General features: G+C 48.9%; 1 protein-coding gene across 6 annotated transcripts in view; it reads left to right on the forward strand.

The window, feature by feature from the left end:
- LOC138489237 (AN1-type zinc finger protein 2A-like) overlaps positions 1-18,986 on the forward strand; it is a 422,968-nt gene that overhangs the window by 95,246 nt on the left and 308,736 nt on the right. For all 6 annotated transcript variants that reach the window (XM_069616923.1, XM_069616929.1, XM_069616925.1 and 3 more), the window contains one exon: positions 17,251-17,376. In XM_069616923.1, the coding sequence (XP_069473024.1) occupies positions 17,251-17,376 (126 nt within the window). The remainder of the gene's footprint in view (positions 1-17,250; positions 17,377-18,986) is intronic.

The following is an 18,986-nucleotide window of genomic DNA, read 5'->3' on the forward strand; positions in this document are numbered from 1 at the left end:
CTATTTAAAATGGTATCAGACTTCCATCTAAAGCAGAACATTGTTCTGCCAGTGTTTTATCCTTTGCCGCATCCCAATAAAGAGTAAGAAAGGCTCCCTAGATTGGACCCTAGAAGAGCTTTAAGCTTTTATGTGTCTAGGACGTCCAAATGGAGAGTGGATGACCAGCTCTTTATAGGATATACTTGACGCAAATTAGGGCAAGCTGTTTCAAAGCAGAGCTTGCCTAGGCTGATCATCCTTACGATTTCAGAATGTTAGACTGACGGACAAGGACCCACCAGAGGGTTTGAGGGCACACTCCACCAGAGCCAGGGCCTCTTCCACAGCCCTGCAAAGGAGAGTCCCCATTCGAAACATCTGTGATGCTGCACACGTTCACCAAGCATTATTGCTTGGTTCCTTCCCACGCTCAGGACGTCGCTTTTGGTAAGGCGGTGCTTCATTCTATGACAATTGGTAAATCTAAATTCTCCACCCTCCTCCAGTCTTGGATACTGCTTTGGGAGTCCCTCAAAGATGAGGAATATCTTGGAGGACACAATCCATTCGATGAACAAGTTCCTTACCAACTGGTAACTTCCTTTCGACTGGATGTTCCTCCAACTTATTCCTCACCGCCCTCCCATCCTACCCCTGTAAACAACTGCCTGCCTGTACTAACGGGCAACTTTGCTAATATGAGGGGGAAAAAACAACTGAGGCCAACAGGCGCCATGCATGCTACTTATAACATCCAATGACGTTACCCTCGACGGAGGCCCTTGAGGGACATCACTTGACGCCATCGACGCATGGCACTCTCTGCCGAAAAAGGTTCCAAAGCTGGACATTACATGTCAGATGAGGAATACGTTGGAGGAACATCCAGTTGAAAGAACGTTAGTTGTTAAGTAACTTGTTCTTCTGAGATGCTGAGCTACAAGGATTGGGACCTTCCGGATGATGTAATGGAGATTTTGCTTTCAGCCAGAAGGCCAGCAACCAAATCCTTTTACTAGTGTCGTTGGAATAAATTCAGTAACTGGTGCAAGGATAAGAATGTGGATCCATTCTAATGTGGCACGCCTATGGTGTTTTCTTTCCTGTTGCATTTAGCCAATCTGGAGCTCCAGATTGGAACCATAAAAGGATACCAAGCAGTGCTTTCCATTTTTAAGCTGTCTTCAGAAGAGGATTTCTATTTCAAAATCCCCTTGATTGTGCAATTTCTAAAGGCCCTTATAATGTATACACTCCAGTCCCTATTATTGTACCTGTTTTGGACCTAAACCTTGTTTTAGAATTCCTGACATGTACCCCATTCGAGCCTTTATATTCATGTCTTTTAAGGCTCCCAAAGTTGAAAACAGTCCTGCTTATCACAATAACATCAGCCCAAGAGTAAGTGAGTTTCATGCTCTTTCTTGCAAGCCTCCTCATACTACTTTCTATAAGGATGTAGTCATTCTAAGGGTACAACAATCATTCCTACCGAAGATAGTCTCCGACTTCCATCTGTCGCCGAAGATGACGCTACCAACTTTATAGCCTCCTCATTCAGGCAAAGAGGAAGAGAGACTACATAGGCTAGACCCAAAAAGGGCTCCAAGCTTTGACATTTCAAGAATGGCAAAATTTCACCAGGATGAACATCTTTTTATTGGGTATACTGGCCCCAAATTGGGCTTGGCAGTCGCCAAACAAACTACATCCAGGTGGATCATACTGGCCATTGGAGAATGTTATAGACTTGCGGGAAAGGACTGTAACGCTCACCTGATTCCCGTAGAGGCGCCGGTCTTGACTGGGCGTATACCGTATCTTCAAAGGTGATGTGTAACACACGGCTGGCTCTTTGGGCTGGACCTCTGTGCACTGTATGTCTGACTCGAAGGGTAAGATGTCTGCAGATAGAAAATATGGGATTAAGGAACTGGGTTATTGAATGTCTCTCTTCTTCCCTTTCTCTTCTCCTGTAGAACCCCAAAGGTTAACGCTCTCATCTTAGGTAAGTGAACGCCGTGCTCTCCATCTGTCTCGGGGCAGGGTGCTGTAACCAGTTTCTTCACTGGATAAGGGGAGCAGGCCTCTTGACTTCAGAGGACTGCTGTCCGTCGTTTACTGCACGAACGGTAAGTTTCGAGTAATTCTAATGTCTTTAAAGTCTTTAGTAATGATGTCTCTTGTTTTGCAGGGTTCCGGCGATGGCGGATGACGGGCTGAAGTGAGTTGAAGATGGAGCCCGTGTGATGAATAGAAGTGCCTGGAAGCACGTAAGTAAGCGCTTGTAGTGCTTAGGTGTCTCCTTCCACAGCCACGCCTAGGTAAGAAAAGAGTTCCTGCTTTCCAGAAGAGTTCCAGTGTTCTGAATCTAGGGAGTGGCTCCTGCCCCACCCAACAGGAAAAGTAGTTCCAAACAGAAGAGGATCAGAGGCTCAACTGGCAGGCAAGTAAGCAGCATGGTCTGCTGCAGGTAAGTCCACCCAAGCATTATGAGCCTGGCGCTTCCAGCGCTGGGACTGGGCATATTTATGAGCCTGGTGCCACTGGCGCCAGGACTGGGTCCAAAAGGTCCCAATTGGGACTGGTTGGCACTCGGAACCTGGGTTATGGATCTGCTTCCAAGGGAGTTGGGAAAACCCTGACCTTTTGGAAGCAGAGATCATGACAAGGACCCCATGGAAGGGTGTTAGGCAGAAACCTGTGCAGTTCCCTCTGGGACCACTGCAAAAGATTTAAGACTACGGGTGTTGGCAGTAAACCCACTTGGTAGCAGTCTGCACCGCACAGATTCACTGTGGTAGCTGTGGCTGAGCAGTCAGACTTCCCTCAAGAAGAGTTAGGCAGTATACAGAGGATACATAATAGGTACAGAGGTACAATAGCACAAGCAAACACTGACCAGAGCTAGGTGTCAAAGTATAAACTTATTTATTAAAGATACACTCATAAATTACACTAGCACATTAGAAAAGAAAAGAAAGTCAAACACAGTTACTATTACTCATATGTACATCCCTAATCGTTTGTTGGACAATTCTAAGTTAACACCACTTATTTCCAACCAGAGGTGAGCGCTTAACGTTAGATGGTACTCCAACAAGTATTACCAAAAGGGAGGGAAAAGGCAGAAATAAAGAGAGCAGTTAGGTAAAACACTTTTCACATAAGGTTGGCAAAGACAGTCAATAGTGGAACAAGGGGAATTAGTTCGGGGCCCGCGTTCGAGGGAGCCAGGCGAAAATGTGCCCAAGATCACACAATGTCACAAGTCTTTGCAGGTGAGTAGAAAACGGTTTTACTATGGTTCTGAAAAGTTTAGTTAGAGTGTCCCAGACCTACCCAGGTTCGAGAGCCGAGGGCTAAATCTACCCCGTACAATCGGTGGCAAGGGAGGCCGGGCGGATCACAGTACCTTTAAAAGTGGAAAGATTCCTCCAGCGGTGGTAGTCGTTCCTGGTAGTGGGTGCAAGTTGCGGCGTCGTCCCGAGGAAGAGGTGATCTCGACGGGGAGGAAGGCTGCAGGTCGTTGCACTACCAGGGATGAGGCCAGCCGTGGAGTTCTCCGGTCACAAAGGATTTTTACCCCTCTTTCGCGGTTGAGGTAAAAAGTGGTATCCCGGTTGCCGGGGTGCTTGGCACAGGCAAGGCGGCCACGAGATGCTTCGGGACGGCGAAAAGAAGGCAGCAACTGGTTGTCCCCACCAGTTAAGGGAAGAAGACTCTCCGGCGGGAGATCTCCTCTGTCGTCAGGAAAAGTGGTGAGACGATTCTGCAGGGCTTCACCGGTGGTGTCGTCTTGGCAGGTCGGCTCGGCTTCTCCCTCTTCGGCTTCTTAGGTCCTGTGGCGACTTCTGAAGAACCAGTCCCAAAAACCCTGCTTTTATGCAGCAAACCCCCATTCATACAGCCTAGCTGTCACTCAAACATGCTAAGTGGTGAGCGGGGTGGCTCACCACTTGGGCCAATCACACTAGAGTGCGACCTGAGTTGGCAAGGCAACTCGGTCCAGGGTGCCTAAACCCCCTCCCACACACCCTGTGGTACCCAGACAGAATGGCACCACTTTGGAGGGCTTCTGTGCAGAAGCCCGCCAAAAGTGGAACAAAGGCTCGACTCGGGTTCAGGGTTACTGAAGTGAACCTAGACGCCATTTTGGCGGCGAGTTCCGGCAAAAAATCCCAACCGGTGAATTTATATTAAATAAATAAACCGGCGATATCTTTAACATTGCACCAAAAAGTGGTGCATCAAAAACCAATGGGAAATCCCATTGGGAAATATTCCGGTGGAATATTTTCCGTGGTATCCACTGCCACCAGCCAGAACTCGGCGAGGGGGGACGGGACAGTACCCCCTCGACAACAGACCCAGGGGCAATCTAATTGCCCCTACCAGTACTTCCACAGTAAGATGGTTTGTACTGGTTAAGTTCCTAAGTTAAGACTAGTAAAGTCAATGGTAACTTTACAGACCCAGGGAGACAGTAGTCAGTCCCAGGGTGTGGAGTCTATGTTTGGGGGTCTCTAAGACACCCCTGTGCTACTGCACTGAGGGTGCTGTGTAACACACATTCAAAAACCAATGATGGCCTATGGGGAAAATTACCCCCCCCAGCCCCTAAGCACATAGCAAGTCACAGAGAACACTCTCAAGTCATGTCCAAGAGTGAGGATAAAAGAGTCTCACCCTTGGCAGGAGAAAAAAATAAACCCCACAAAATCCAGCAAAGCTGCTGGGGGACTCACTAGGTTAGGAAATTCAGCCTAAACAGAGAATTCTTCCTAACAAAGGGCAAAGGGCTCATTCCACGAGGGGCATGGCAACCTCTGCAGCTTTTCAAAGGGGTGTACCAATAAACGACATCTGTTCAGCAGCCACTTGGTCATCCATTCACACATGTGTCAAACACTACTGTTTGGATTCTTCCTCCACTTAAGGAGGACTTTTTTGCTAAGGCCGTTCTCCATTCGGACCACGATTAAATTGAATTCTCAAAAATGTGCCAATTACCTCCACCTTAGAGACCCCCAGCAACTTTTCTGGATTTTGAGGACTTGATTTTTTTTAACCTGGAGAGAGTGAGACCCTTGTTCCCACTCTCTATTGTATTTTAATGTCATTTGTACTGTTTCTTTTGGTTGTCGAGTCTGACAAACTTCATAGGCATCATCTTTTACATTGTGCCACACAGCACCTTCAGTGCAGGGGCACAGAAGTCTTTCAGATTTTCCCCAAGGTGTAAATACCTTCTCTGGGATAAACGTTTTCCCAGAGCAGTAAAATGAAATTGACTTTACTTAAATGTGTAACTTTCTAGACCCAGCACACACCGTCATACAATAGGGTGCTGGAGGGGTTACTTAATATCCCCTTTGTCTAGCTTCTCGTGAAACATTTTTATATTACCCTTTCCTCGTTGAATGGCTGATGGCAGTGGTTTACTTTTTGCTACCATAATGGGATTTTACTGCGGGCTGCATTCGCAGCCACGGTAAAGCACCCGTGGGTGGCATTTTTGTCAAAATGGCCCCAGTCCTTTTTTTCCGCCATTTCTTTGTGGAAAGGTCCTTCTTGAGATTTACTCAGTGTGCCAAACCAGGTTTGGTCCCTTTGTTTGTCTTGTCTTTGGCGGGCTTCACAAGTGAAACCTGTCTCTGTCTCCAGGGTGTCTGGTGGGGGCAGGAAGTGAGGGAGGTGCCCGAAACTCCCTGTGTTAAGTCTCCTAGGAGACCCAAATGCACTCTGTGGTGGTTGGCCGGCTGGCTGTCTGGCAAGGACCGCCAGCCTGCTGGGTGACTGATAGTTAGGCTGGAATGAATGGGAGCAAGCTGCATAAAATGTGAGGCTTTTTGGATTGGAAGGCAAAGTTGACCACTGGACGAAGGAATCCGAAGAGAACTTGCCTGCTGCAACTCCTGGACCGTTGGTTTGCCCGGTGAAGCCCTGTGCTGTGCTGAAACTCCACTTTCGTATCGACAGAGGAAGCTCCAGCAAGAACGACTTCTCCCTTTGAGTTGGTGGGACCAATCAACTTCAAAGTAAGCCACCTGGGCATCATCTCTGAGCTGTTTGAATTTCCAGAGTTACTGCTGAAACCGAATAGCCAGGGAGAGGAACACCAGTTTGTGGGCATTGCTTTTAAGCTGGCCAAGAGCTCCAGGAAGATCCTCCGGACTCCCAGGAAGGAGGACTGACCGAGCCTGTGCCCCCTCAGAGTGCGTGACCCCAGAAGCAAGGAAACCCCATCTCGATAGCCAGGAACCGCAACCGCTGTAATGCTATTTGCGGTAGTGGCGAGGAGCTAAAACACTGAAGTGCCACTTGTTTGAAGGTTGCCGGTTGCGAGCCGTTAGCGTCCCATTGTAGTGCAGGAGTCCCCAGAAGTCCTCCCTCGTGCCCCACGACTAAGGCCCAGGAACAGTGAGATCTGCAGAGCTGCACAGGAACAGAAGTCATCTGCTGCACCTTTTCTTTTAATCCAAAGGTACTGTAAAGTCTGAGAGAACTTGCCTCTTGCTGTAGAGTTGCTTGCATAGTCTACTACTCATAAGTCTAACAGCTTGTGGCCCTACATTGATTCTTCTTTTTCTTCAAAGACTTCTACAAACGCTGTGCAAAGACCTTTCTTACTTACCTGCAAAGAAGTGCTTCAGCTCATATAGACTTTTGCCCATTGACTTTGGCTTAGCCTGTTCCACTGAATTCCTCTTGTTGGGGGATCCAAAAGTATATGCCTGGTTGAGAATATTTGTGATCTCTTGTATGTTCTATTAACCTTTTCCCTTTAACCGAATTCCTAAGTTCTTCTAAATGCAGCAGTGATACATTCATGTCCCCAGCACCCTAGCTATTGAAGTCACCTGAGGGTGTAGGTTGTGTCTGTGGGCCATCCCAAAAGGGTACTTACGGATTTAGAAACTTAAGGGTGTGTATTTTGAAATATATTTGTGTGGTGTTTTTATATTGCTCCCTTCAGAACGAGGCTTACCATAACTGACTGATAAATTAATAATTGTTAACGCAAGAAACCTTGTGTGCAAGTTTTACTCCTACGTCCCGTCCCCTTTCCTCCATACTTATGGGACATCTCTCCGTCCTGTGGGATGGGACCGGAGCACTTGGTAAAAAGCATCCCAAAAATGTTTTACAAAAATGTGTCCTTCCTCTCTTTCAGCGCAGGACCCGGCACGCGTTGTAATTCCACCCACCTTGGCTCCGCCCCGTGTATCGCCCATCAGTCCTTTTCTCCGCTTGTTCGTGATTGGACGCACTTGCATCCTCGAAGATCTTCTTCCCTTTTTCCTCTCTGGCTCTCGCTAGCGATCGTGTACTAGTCTGTCTATGTCGCTCAACCTAGAGTTTCCAGACTGTTCATCGTGTCACCGTCGTTTCGCAAGGGCGGATCCCCATCCTCTTTGCTTAGAGTGTTTGGGTCTGGATCACCTTTGGGACTCCTGTTTTTACTGCGACTCCCTTTCGGTCCGGGCACTTCAACGTCGGTTGGAGCGGTGGGAGGAGGTGTTCCGACGAACTCCTTCACATTTTCAGGCGTTCATCGACGAGAAGAAAAAAAACACCCGGTAAGTTCTTTACTTTTCAGAGCACCCCGGCCGGGGGATACCTTTCTGGGTTCCTCTCGGGCCGGGAGGGGCGTTGATCGCTCTGTCACCGGGGTTCGCCCTGAGGTGCCAGTTGGGCCTAAATATTGTGCCAGAGTTTTCTCTGAGGGTCTCTGTAAGGGGCCTGTGGATACCAGAGCATGCTCCGAGGCCCCTCCTGTGGGGGCTGTTTGTAGACCCAGTTGTACTGAATCGTGAGATACCAGAGCTCGATCTGAGGCCTCTCCGTCGGCTTCCCACAAAAATAAGACCGGGGTGCGCCCTGAGGCCTTGGTGGGGCTTGCTGTTACCGAATGTATGTTCGAGGCCCGCGCGGATAAAGCTGTTCCCGGACGTGGGTCCAAGGTCCCACTTTCAGAGGCTCAAGTTACCAACATTTCTGAGAGGCTTGGCAAGGCCTTGCCGGTGAAGGCTGTTTCTCACCGTTCCCGCTCTTGCGGCGACAACGATCTGTTGAGGGGGCAAAGAAGGAAAGCTCTCCTTTTACCGGCAAGACTGAGGTCCTTCCTAGGAAGGCTGATTTGGCGGTTGGAATGTCTCAGAAACATTCCAGGCCTCACAGTACTGGCTCTGCCGAGGTTCCTTATATTAAGGCTAAAGTTAAGAACCCTGCCTCACTCCCTCACGTGCCGCAGTTCCCCTCAGATGATGACAAAATGGCATCCGTTCCCGCCACGACCGCAGTGGCCATTTTGGGTGCTACCCCTACAACTACGCCATCGGCCTCAGGTGTAGGGCTTGGTTCCTTGGATTAACATAGTCCCTTGTGCGCATCCTTATCGGCCAGTTTACGATTGGAATGCTCGGATGCCTCTTCCGCACAACATTTCGTTGCCTGCAGGGCCGGCACCGTTGATTTATGTGGATACGTCGGTGGAGGGGCCAGTGTGGCACCCGTCCCCGTTACGTCCCTGGATTTGTCCACCTCATGAGGGGCCTCCTCAGGTCCGAAATAGTCTCTGGAGGACGCCTTTTTCGGTAAATTTCAAACGCTTATGCGTACCGACCCCCATGAGGGAGTATTTCAAAGGATTTTTTTAGGGAGATATGTCCGCCGACGCCTCCGACTCCCTTGCCTACGGTGCCTTCCCTGACTCTTCCGCCTTTGCCTCCATTGTCCCCTGTGGACAAGGCAGCGCCTGATATGGCTCAGCAGGATCCTGACCTCTGTCAGAGCTTTTCATGGTACTGGACATGATGAGCTTCTTAGATGTTCCAGTGCCCGAGGCACCCGCTCTGCAGGAGGGCATGCTTTCTGGGGCGTTCACCCTGTATCCCTTGGAGCGTACCGGCCTGTTCTTGCAGAAGGACGTTCTGGGCGAGGTCCGCAGAGTCTGGGAAAAGCCACACTCTGATATTTTTGTCAGTAAGAAAATTGACGCGAGATACAGGCTGCATTCTTCAGAAGAGGTGGCCCTGTCGTCTTGTCCGCCCCCTTCCTCCACAGTAGTGGCTGCGGCCACTTTGCAGTCCAGGCCTGCAGCATCTTCTTCCAAGAAGGCTATTCAGGTTCTGGGAAAGGAGGACAAGCTTCTCGACTCCCACGGGAGGAAAATCTTTGCCAACTCGGCCTTGCAGCTCAGGCAGGCCAACGCCGAATTGGTATTGGCGGGAGCTAATATGCGGATGTGGAAAGGTCTGTCGGAGTTTGAGGAGTTTATCCCGGTCCAGAAGCTGGAAGACTATAAAGGAGGCATATCCGACGCCAGGGTCTTGGCCCAGGATCTCCTGGAGGCTGCGGCTCATCACGTGGACACCTCGGCTCGGGGCCTTATGCTGGGGGTTGATACCTCACGGCAGGCGTGGTTGCATGCAACTAAATTCTCAAAAGAAGTGCAGGACAAGGTGTTGGACCTTCCGTTAGATGGGAAGGAGCTTTTTCATTCTACAACAGATGTAGAGCTCACCAAGACGAAGGATAGCACTCGGACAGCTAAGTCCTTGTCTGTCCTGGTTAAGACTCCTTTCAAAACCCAGAGACTGTTGTCGCATAGTCGACCTTCCTCTGGCTTTAGGGGCTTCCTCGACTGAAAATCTCGCAGAGTGGATACTGCTGTGGGGAGCAACCACCGTAGGCAACAACGGTCGCGGTTTTTCTCCCGCTCCTCAGCCGCCTCCTCAGGTTCAGGTGGCACCGTCACTGATAAACCTACTAAATGAGGGTTTTCCGCGCTCGCACGAGACCCCGGTGGGAGGACGCATTGCGTCTCATTGGGAGGCGTGGCAGACCATCACAGAAGACAAATGGGTCTTGTCAGTCGCTTGGGCGGGCTTCCGCTTACCGCTACTCCACCCCTCAACCCTCCTTTTCAGCTGTCGGGCTCGCCCTCCCTCAAAGCCGAGGTTCAGAAACTTCTGGACCTCAGAGCTGTGGAACCCGTTGCCCTTGGGGGCGAGTGGAGGGCTTCTACTCCTGGCTGTTTACGGTGCCCTAACCCAACCAGGCTGGCCTGCGCACCATCCTAGACCTTTCACAGTTCAATCTTTTCCTACCGCAATAGAAATTCAAGATGATTACGCCCAGCCAGATACGCTCCTCCTTGCAGATGGGCGATTGGCTCAGTGTGGTGGATCTTCAGGATGCGTACATGCATATCCTGATTTGGAACCCACACAGGAGATATCTCTACTTCTCTTTGGGAGAGGAGCACTTCCAGTTTCGAGTGCAGCCCATCTTCGTCGCCAGGGTATCCATGTGTATCCATATTTGGACGACTGGCTCTTACGCAGCCCTTGTCGACTGGCAGCAGCGGGCAATCTCCAGTCTCTCCTTGAGCTCCTGTTCCATCTTGGGCTGTCGGTGAACTGGGGTAAATCTTCCATGAAGGTCTCGCAGGATCTGATTTTCCTGGGTTTTCGCTGCAGAGTGTACCTGACCGGGGACAGAATGGCGGATCTCTTAGCCACGTGTCAGATGTTTGCGCAGTCGGAGAGCATGTCGGCCTGGTGGTCCCAGAGGCTTCTGGGCCTCATGGCCTTGTGTGTGCTGGCTCTTCCTCTTGCTTGTCTCAAGATGAGACTGACCCAGATGGCTCTTCGGAATTCCTGGCGTCAGGCTGTGGACCCGGATTCCAAGCTGATAACGGATTCCATGAGAGTGGACCTGGTTTGGTGGTCATCTCTCAGCAATCTGCCGGTGGCCGCTGGATTTCAGGACCCAGCTCCAATGGCGACTGACTCTTCCCTCCTGGGGTGGGGTGCGACGTTAGATCTTCTACAAGTCTCTGACCTCTGGTCGCCTCAGGACAAGCTCCTGCACATAAATCACTTGGAGCTTCTGGCGATCTTTCTAGCGCTCAGGGCGTTCAGACCGGTCATTGCCGGTCATTGCACGGAGACGTGTGGTGTCAATGTATTACATCAACAAGCAAGGGGGAAATGAAGTCCCCCCCCCCCCCTCGTGGACCTGTCCATCCAGATTTGGGAGTGGGCCGTGCTTCATGGTGTCTGGCTGCTTGCAGTGCAGATCCCGGGCCAGCTGAATGTCACAGCGGATGCCCTCAGCCGGCAGACAGTGGTCAGCTAAGAAGGGGGAGTTGAAGGCAACCTCTCCGCTACGGTGGTAAACAAGAAGCTTCCTCAGTATGCCTCCATAGGGGGGCTGGGAGCCTCCTCTCTGAGGGATGCTCTCGAGATCCCATGGCACAACATAGAGCTTACGACTTCCTGCTTCTGCCTCTAGTTCACCGAGCAATTTGCAAGCTGAAGAACTCTGCTCCCTCCTACTCATAGCCCCCTGGTGGCCGGCCAGGTTTTGGTTCTCAGAACTTCAACACCTGTCGGTGTATCCGCCGATCAGGTTACCAGTGACCCCGATCTTCTTCATCAGGGGGAACAGCAGATATGGCACCCCTCACCACAATCGCTCAGCTTGGCGGCATGGTGCCTGAGTTCAGGTCTTTAGAGCATCTTAACTTGTCTACGGATGTTAGGTAGAATTCTCTGTAATGGCTAAATTTCCCAAACCTAGTGAGTCCCCCAGCAGCTTTGCTGAATTTTTGGGGTTTAATTTTTTCTCATGCTAAGAGTGAGACTCTTTCTCCCACTCTTAGGCATGATATGAGAATGTCCTTTGACCTTGTCTTATGGGCTATGGGGTCTTTTACTCAATGGGGCTTCATGTGTTTTTGGTGTATGTGTTACACCGCACCCTCAGTGCAGTAACACAGGGGTGTCATAGTGACCCCCCAACATAGGCTCCATACCCTGGGACTGACTACTGTTTCCCATGGCATGTAAAGTCACCATTGACTTTACTAGTCTTAAATTGTGAACGGAACCAGTACAAACCATCATATTGTGGAAGTACTGGTAGGGGTAATTCGATTGCACCTGGGTCTGTTTTCCAAGGGGGCACTATCCAGTCCCCCCTTGGTGAGTTTCTGGCTGGTGGCAGTGGTTACCACGCAAAATATTCCACCGGAATATTTCCTATGGGAATTTCCCATTCATTTTAAACGCACCACTTTTTTGGTGCTTTGTTAAAGATACCGCCGGGTTATTTATTTAATATTTATTCCCCGGTTTGGTCTTTTTGCCAGGACTTGTATTTAAAATGGCGTTTGTGTTCGCCTCTGTAACTCCAATCCAAGCCAAGCCCTTTGTTCCACTTTTGGCGGGCATCTGTACAGAAGCCTCCAAAAGTGGTGCCACTCTGTCTGGGTCTACAGGATGTGTGGGAGGGGGGAAATAGGCATCCTGGACTGAGTTGCCTTGGCAACTCAAGTCACACTCTTGTGTGATTGGCCCAGTGGTGAGCCGCCCGGCGGCTCACCACTTAGCATGTTTGATTGACAGCTAGGCTGGTGAATGGGGGTTTTGTTGCATAAAAGCAGCACTTTGGGGACTGGAACTTCAGAAGTCGCCACAGGACCTAAAGAATCCAAAGAGGGAGAAGCTGAGCCGACCTGCAACGATGACACCACCGGTGGAGCCCTGCTGAACTGAACTCGCCACTTCCCAACGACAGAGTAGATCTTCTTCCAGGAGAGTCTTCTTCCTTTGAGCTGGTGGGGTTAACCAGTTCGCCTTTTTCGCCTTCCTGGATCGTCTCGTGGTCGAATCGCCCGTGCCAAGCACCCCGGCAGCCGGATAGCCACGCTTCACCACTACCGCAAATAAAAGGGTAGTACCTTTTAACCGGGAAACTCTGCGGCTGGTTTCTTCCCTGGCAGTGCAACGACCTCCAGCTTTCCTCCACGTCGAAATCTTCTCCTCCCCTGGACGACGCACCGACTTGCACCCGCTTCCAGGAACAACTGCCCCCGCTGGAGCTTTCTCACCATTTCAGGTACTGTCACGCCTGGTCTCCCTTGCAACAATGTTCAAGGTGTTCCGTAAATCCTTGACTCTCTATCCTGTGGTGACCTCGGACCCGTTAACATTACCTTTCTGAACTGATCCAACTCCTTTTTGCACTATCTGCAAAGACTAAGTGTTCTTCAACTGTGTGATCTTGGGCACATTCTGCCTTGCTCTCCAAGAGTGGGCCAGGCCTATGAACATTTTGCTCTACAATAGACCCTGCCTTTTCTAACTATCTGTGGGTACTTAAAAGTGTTGGTACTGTGTTATTTCCATACTCTGCATTTTCTCTCCCTTTTTAAACAAATTATTGGAGTGCCATCTTGGTTAAGCGCTCACCTCTGTGTTGATAATAAGTGGTGTTCTTTTTCTAAGACTTGTCGAATAATTAATCAGGGAGGTGTATATACTTCTAATGACTGTTTGAACTTGCTTGACATATTAGTGCCAGTGTATTTTTTACAAGTGTGTTTTTAAATAAATAATTATATACTTTTATACCAACGCTCTGGTCAGTGTTTGCTTGTGCTACTGTATTTTTTGGCCCTATTGTGTATACTCTATATACTGCCTAACTCTTCTTGAGAGAAGTCTGACTGCTCAGCCACAGCTACCAGGTAAATCTGGGTGGTGCAGACTGCTACCAATTGGGTTTACTGCTAACACCTGTAGTCGTAAACTTTTTGCAGCGGTCCCTAAGGGAACTGCACAGGTTTCTGCCTAACAACGGATAACATGCGTATTTTCCAGGCAGCCAGGAAATCCTCGACCAGATCCCAATACAGGAGTAAATGGCTCAGGTTCTCACATTGGTGTTTGGGAAAGCAGCTGGATCCAAGGGTGGCTACGATTGACACTGTGCTGTCCTTCGTGTCCTCCCTAGCAGTCGGGTGTTCACGTTCTGCCCTGCAGAATTTACCTTTCAGCTGTCTCCGCTTATCTTTCTACAGACCAATAATCCTACTCTCTGAGTAACTCGGTCGTCAAGAGGCATGTTGGTTGCTTGACACGCCTCTACCCTCCAGTTCGTAGTCCGCACCCGCCGTGGGACCTAAATGTAGTCCTGGCGGCGCTGTGCCATAAGCCTTTTGAACCCATGGCCACGATGGACCTCAAGTACCTATCATGGAAAGTGTCCTTTCTGGTCGCTGTTACCTCAGCAAGGCGGGTGAGTGAGCTCCAGGCCTTGTCAGTGGAGCATCCCTTCTTGGTCTTTCACAAGGACAAGGTGGTCCTACAGACAAACCCTGCCTTTCTACCGAAGGTGGTAACTGAATTCCATCTGAATCAGTCGATCTCCCTGCCGGTCTTTTTTCCGAACCCTACCTCAGAGGCAGAAAGGGTTCTGCACTGTCTTGATGTCAGAAGGGCCCTTAAGTTCTACCTTGACAGGACTTCCGAGCTTAGGAGTTCTTCTCAACTTTTTGTGACTTTCGGTAGCCCTAAGGGTAAGCAGGCATCTAAGGCGACTATTTCTTGGTGGATCGCCGCCTGCATTACAGAGTCTTTCACCGTCCAAGGGCTGAAACCTCCTAAGGGTATTCATGCACACCTGGTGCGGTGCAAGGCAGCTGCGGTTCCTTTTCAGAAGTATGTCCCCTGGGAGTCCATCGCTAAGGCAGCTACTTGGGCCTCCATCTGCTTTTTGTAAGCATTGTCTTGAAATGAGCTCGAGAGCTGATGCTCAGTTTGGTCAGGCTGTGCTGAAGAACCTTTTTCAATAAGGGGTATTTCCATCCACCCGTCGTTCCAGTTAGGAGTGCTTTGGAATCTCCCATAAGTATTGAGGAAAGGGGACGGGACGTAGGAGTATAACCAGTTTACTCACCGTAGTGACCACCTTACTCCTAGTCCATAGTCCCCTTTCCTCCAAACGCCCGCCCGCCGTCCCCTCTATTAAGGTTCCTCTGTTATTGCTAATAGGTCTCTCACCTGGCGATAGAAAAGGACTGATGGCCGATGCACGGGGCAGAGCCAAGGTGGGCAGGGTTACGGCTGCGTGCCGGGCCCCACGCAGAAAGAGAGGAAGGACACATTTTGGAAAAAAAAAATGTGGATGCTTTTTACAAAGTGCTCCGGTCCCGTCCCACAGGACGGAGAGATGTCCCATAAGTATGGAGGAAAGGGGACTATGGACTAGGAGTAAGGTGGTCACTACGGTGAGTAACCTGATTAATTTGAATATTTGTCACTGTGAATCTGTGTAACTCCCCTACAGATCACATTGACCCCTCTTGAAATAAGCCTCGCTACTCCACACGCTACTAACCTGTGTAGTGCAGACCTGTACCAAAGGTTGGGTTTCTATTGTTAGGAGGTCGGGATTGTTGCAGTGCACCCAATGGGTACTGCATACAATCCTGCCTAACACTCCCACCTCCAAATTGTCAATGCTTTGGGAGTCTAACACAAGATGAGGAATACGTGGGAGGACAAAATCCATTCGAAAAACAAGTTACTTACCCCTGGTAACGTTCTTGTGATTGAATGTTCCTCCCACATACTGCTCCTTTCCCCTCCCAGCCTACCCCGCCATACAATTTACAGGCATTACACTGAGCTTTCTGAGCGCTTGTGGTCTTGGGAATGCCTGGTTAATTCCTCCAAAAAAAGGAGCAGAAAAGCATGACTGAGCTACGGGTGCTGCATGCGCTATTTATGCTGACGATGTCCACGCTCGACGGAGGCCCTTGAGGGACATCAACGCGATAGCATTGCATACAGTGCCCTCTGCTGAGAATTTCTTTTCCTAAGCAGCAAAGCTGACTAGATATGATATCACAAGATGAGGAATACGTGGGAGAACATCCAAATGAAAGAACGTTACCAGGGGTAAGTAACTTGTTCTTCTATTCAACCCTTTTTTTAAAAAGGTCATTTCACTTAGGACTCCAGAACTTTCTAACCTGCTGTGAAGTGCCAGGGTACCAGCATAACTGCTGAAAGTCTAGCACGAATAGCAGCACGATTAATCCTGAGCCACTGTACGTTTCCTCCAACAGCCCTTTTTGCATCTGTGGAGGATTCCTAGTGCCTCAGTTGTGTATACTGGATAGATTAACATCGGTTTACTGTGCAATGAGGCACCATTAAAGGCTGGGAATATTGTGTTTTTTTTCATTCTTTTTTTTTATTAGCATTTGGTTTTTTCAAAAGAACACCGTAAGCTTATTGTTTTATCTGAATAAACAAATATCATAACAACTTTAGTTTGAAATTTCAGCGAATTGCACATTAAAAAGGGAAAAAAGACATTGCTAATATTTCAAAGGAAGTAGAAAGCAGAAAGCAGAAACGGGCAAGGTAAAAACAAAGAAAACACCAAAATACAGCAGTGAACTTCCAATCAAGGAAGAAAGTAATGATCTTAGAATAATCAGTACAAATGAAGCTCTACGCTCAACATCCTACTTTCAATCAAATGGCGACCAAGTGATTCTTCTCCTGTAACTTAAGGAGGACTATTTCTAGGAAATCCAAAAGGGCTAGCGTGAGGGATGTCCAATTCCCTTGGAGTAGCTCCAGCCACTAATCCACTGCAGTTTGTGTGGTATATTTTGCTAAGAATTTATCCAACCATCTGTCACGTTCTTGTTTTGGATTAGGGCAAAACACGATTAGATGATGTAGGGTCTCTTTCTGGTCCCCTCATTTTCTGCAGCTACAGTCTCTCAAGTTTGCTGCCTTCCTCACTTCTGTCCATTCCTTAGTTGATATTAGGTTAATTCAGAATCTCATAAAATTCATTCTTCGTTTGGAACAAGGGAATCTGTTTAATTCTTGTTTCATCTTACCTCTAGGACCGTATACATGATCTATTTGACCATATATTTGAAAGGTTCTTACTTTTTCAGTTGTTGGGATCCAGTCCAGGCCTAGATGTTTTTTTTTCTTTGCTGGTTGGGTTAGTAGCATTTCTTCCGTCGTACCCAGATCTCTCAGGATAGACCTACACATTGAGCTCCATTGTGTTAGTACCTTATTTGTTTGTTCTTGCAAGGCCTTCTTCTAGTCTGGGAATAATTTTAACAAGCACATTGATAATGTATCATTGACACCATCTTGGTGAACAATTGTAACCTGCAAGTTCCATTTTTTTAAAAGAAATATTTGAAGAAATTCTTTCAGCTTTAACCATAAATTAACTACGTTAAATGTTTTCATTTGCCTGGGCATAAATGGTTTAGTGTCTCGTATACCTGCATGCTGAGAGAAAATGTTGACAGATGAATTACAAGTCGCTTAAGAATAGTGTTTATTTCTACACTTAAGTGAGGGCATGATGAAATTGGAGGTGTTTTAGTCCAGCTGGTGACCTTTTTCTGAATTTTTGTACCCATAGTCATGCTGCATTATCGCGATCCCAAGGAACTTCCACAAAGTCATTACCTGTGTCCAGTCGTCCAGCTGCACCATCTAACCGTCCAACCTCAAGACCCGTACCTGCTGCACATCCTCCGCCCAGCAGGTATGTACAAGAATCCTCACTATCTACTTCTGATGCGAATGCACATCTGACAGCAAATGGCCAGGGCCAGAGATTTGCTGTGTTGCTTTTTCACTTATGATATTGTTCCTTTATTGTGTGTACAGGGTCCAAGTGAGTAATGGTTACCATCAACTCCTTTTCCCTAGAGCGTGTGCCTTAGGTTGCGTTTTGTATGCAGATTAGCTAATGAACATGGACCCAAGTGAGCCACTGATATACAGAGGCCAGAGCCTCCTTAGATTTAGCTTGGCAGACCTCTTGGTAGGCAGTGGTGGAGTTATCCAGTCCAAAAACTACGTACGGAAGCAGGGTGAGCACGATTGGAGTAGGATTTGGTAATACTTTGATTGCATGTCCACGCCAGAGGTGTAGTTAATATATTTCATAGCTTGTTCTGGGTAGTGTGAAGAACCGGCGGGTGTCTGCACTTCTTTTCCCCCTGGGTCCTCTGCTCAGGTGGCCAGGGAAAGGTCATCGCACCTGGGTGGAGGGAGCTTGGGGAGAGGACGTCTTTAGGTGAGACAAAGTATCCCCCTTAAGCATCCCCCTTTCCCTTGTTAAAGTGAACCCTATATTACCTGATCCTTTGTAGGCTACTATCAGTCTTTGACCCTTTCTTCCGCGCACAAAATGTCCCACAGACCTATCACATTAATACTGGGATGAGGAGGAAACAAGTAGGAGTTATGCACACTACCTTTCATTGAAACCTCCCTAAATGCCACTTTCGTACTGAGACTAGGAAGAGGGCTTTGGGGGATTTTCAGTTGGAATAGCCAGGCATGTCCAGCTAATAGGTTTTTATCATGGTCGAGCCATTAAAGTCAATGACTCCGGAGAGGAGGAGGAGGAGCCCAAGGCTGGCCGTGAGTGTTTAGGATCCTGCTTTCCTCCCTACCTGGTGCCCACAGTAGGAGCTGTGGAGTGCTGAAGCCTCTCGATGGCCGCAGTGTAGCTTTCAGTAGCTGCCACTGGGGAAGATCAGAGCTACGCGCTGCAGGATTCCAGGATGGTGAGCCGTGCTTGCTGTGGCTCCTGCGAATGGAAGGTGGAGCAAATAGAAGCCGGAAAGCTGATCAGAGAAACCTGAAGGAGCTGCTGTAAACCACTGGTGAGTGAAAAGAAGGGAACACTCGTACTGGGGTACTTTAGGGACTGGAAACGAGCATTTATCGATCATCCATGTTCCTCTAAAACTCTCAAGGACCACATTGATACCCTCGCTCCGGCCCTTGCCGACTTCTGCAACCACTCCTTTGCCTCAGGATCCTTTCCCTCCCCTCTTAAGCACTCCCTTGTGCATCCTCTCCTCAAGAAACCCACAGCGGATCCCTCTTGTCCGGCCAACTATCGCCCAATTTCCATTACCCCCTTCTTAGGCAAACTCCTTGAAAAGCTGGCCATCTCTCAGCTAAACCTTCATTCTGATTCTGTTGGCTGTCTCCATGACCATCAGTCTGGCTTCAGATCTGCTCTCCTGAACATCCGTGAAGTTCTGCTTTCCAACCTTGACTCTAGCATTCCCTCTGTTCTCATCCTACTTGATCTCTCCTCTACCTTCGATACGGTCAACCATACCATCCTGCTCC

Source organism: Ambystoma mexicanum, chromosome 9 (genome assembly GCF_040938575.1).
Source record: "Ambystoma mexicanum isolate Mex_15411 chromosome 9, UKY_AmexF1_1, whole genome shotgun sequence".
Taxonomy (NCBI): Eukaryota; Metazoa; Chordata; class Amphibia; order Caudata; family Ambystomatidae; genus Ambystoma; species Ambystoma mexicanum.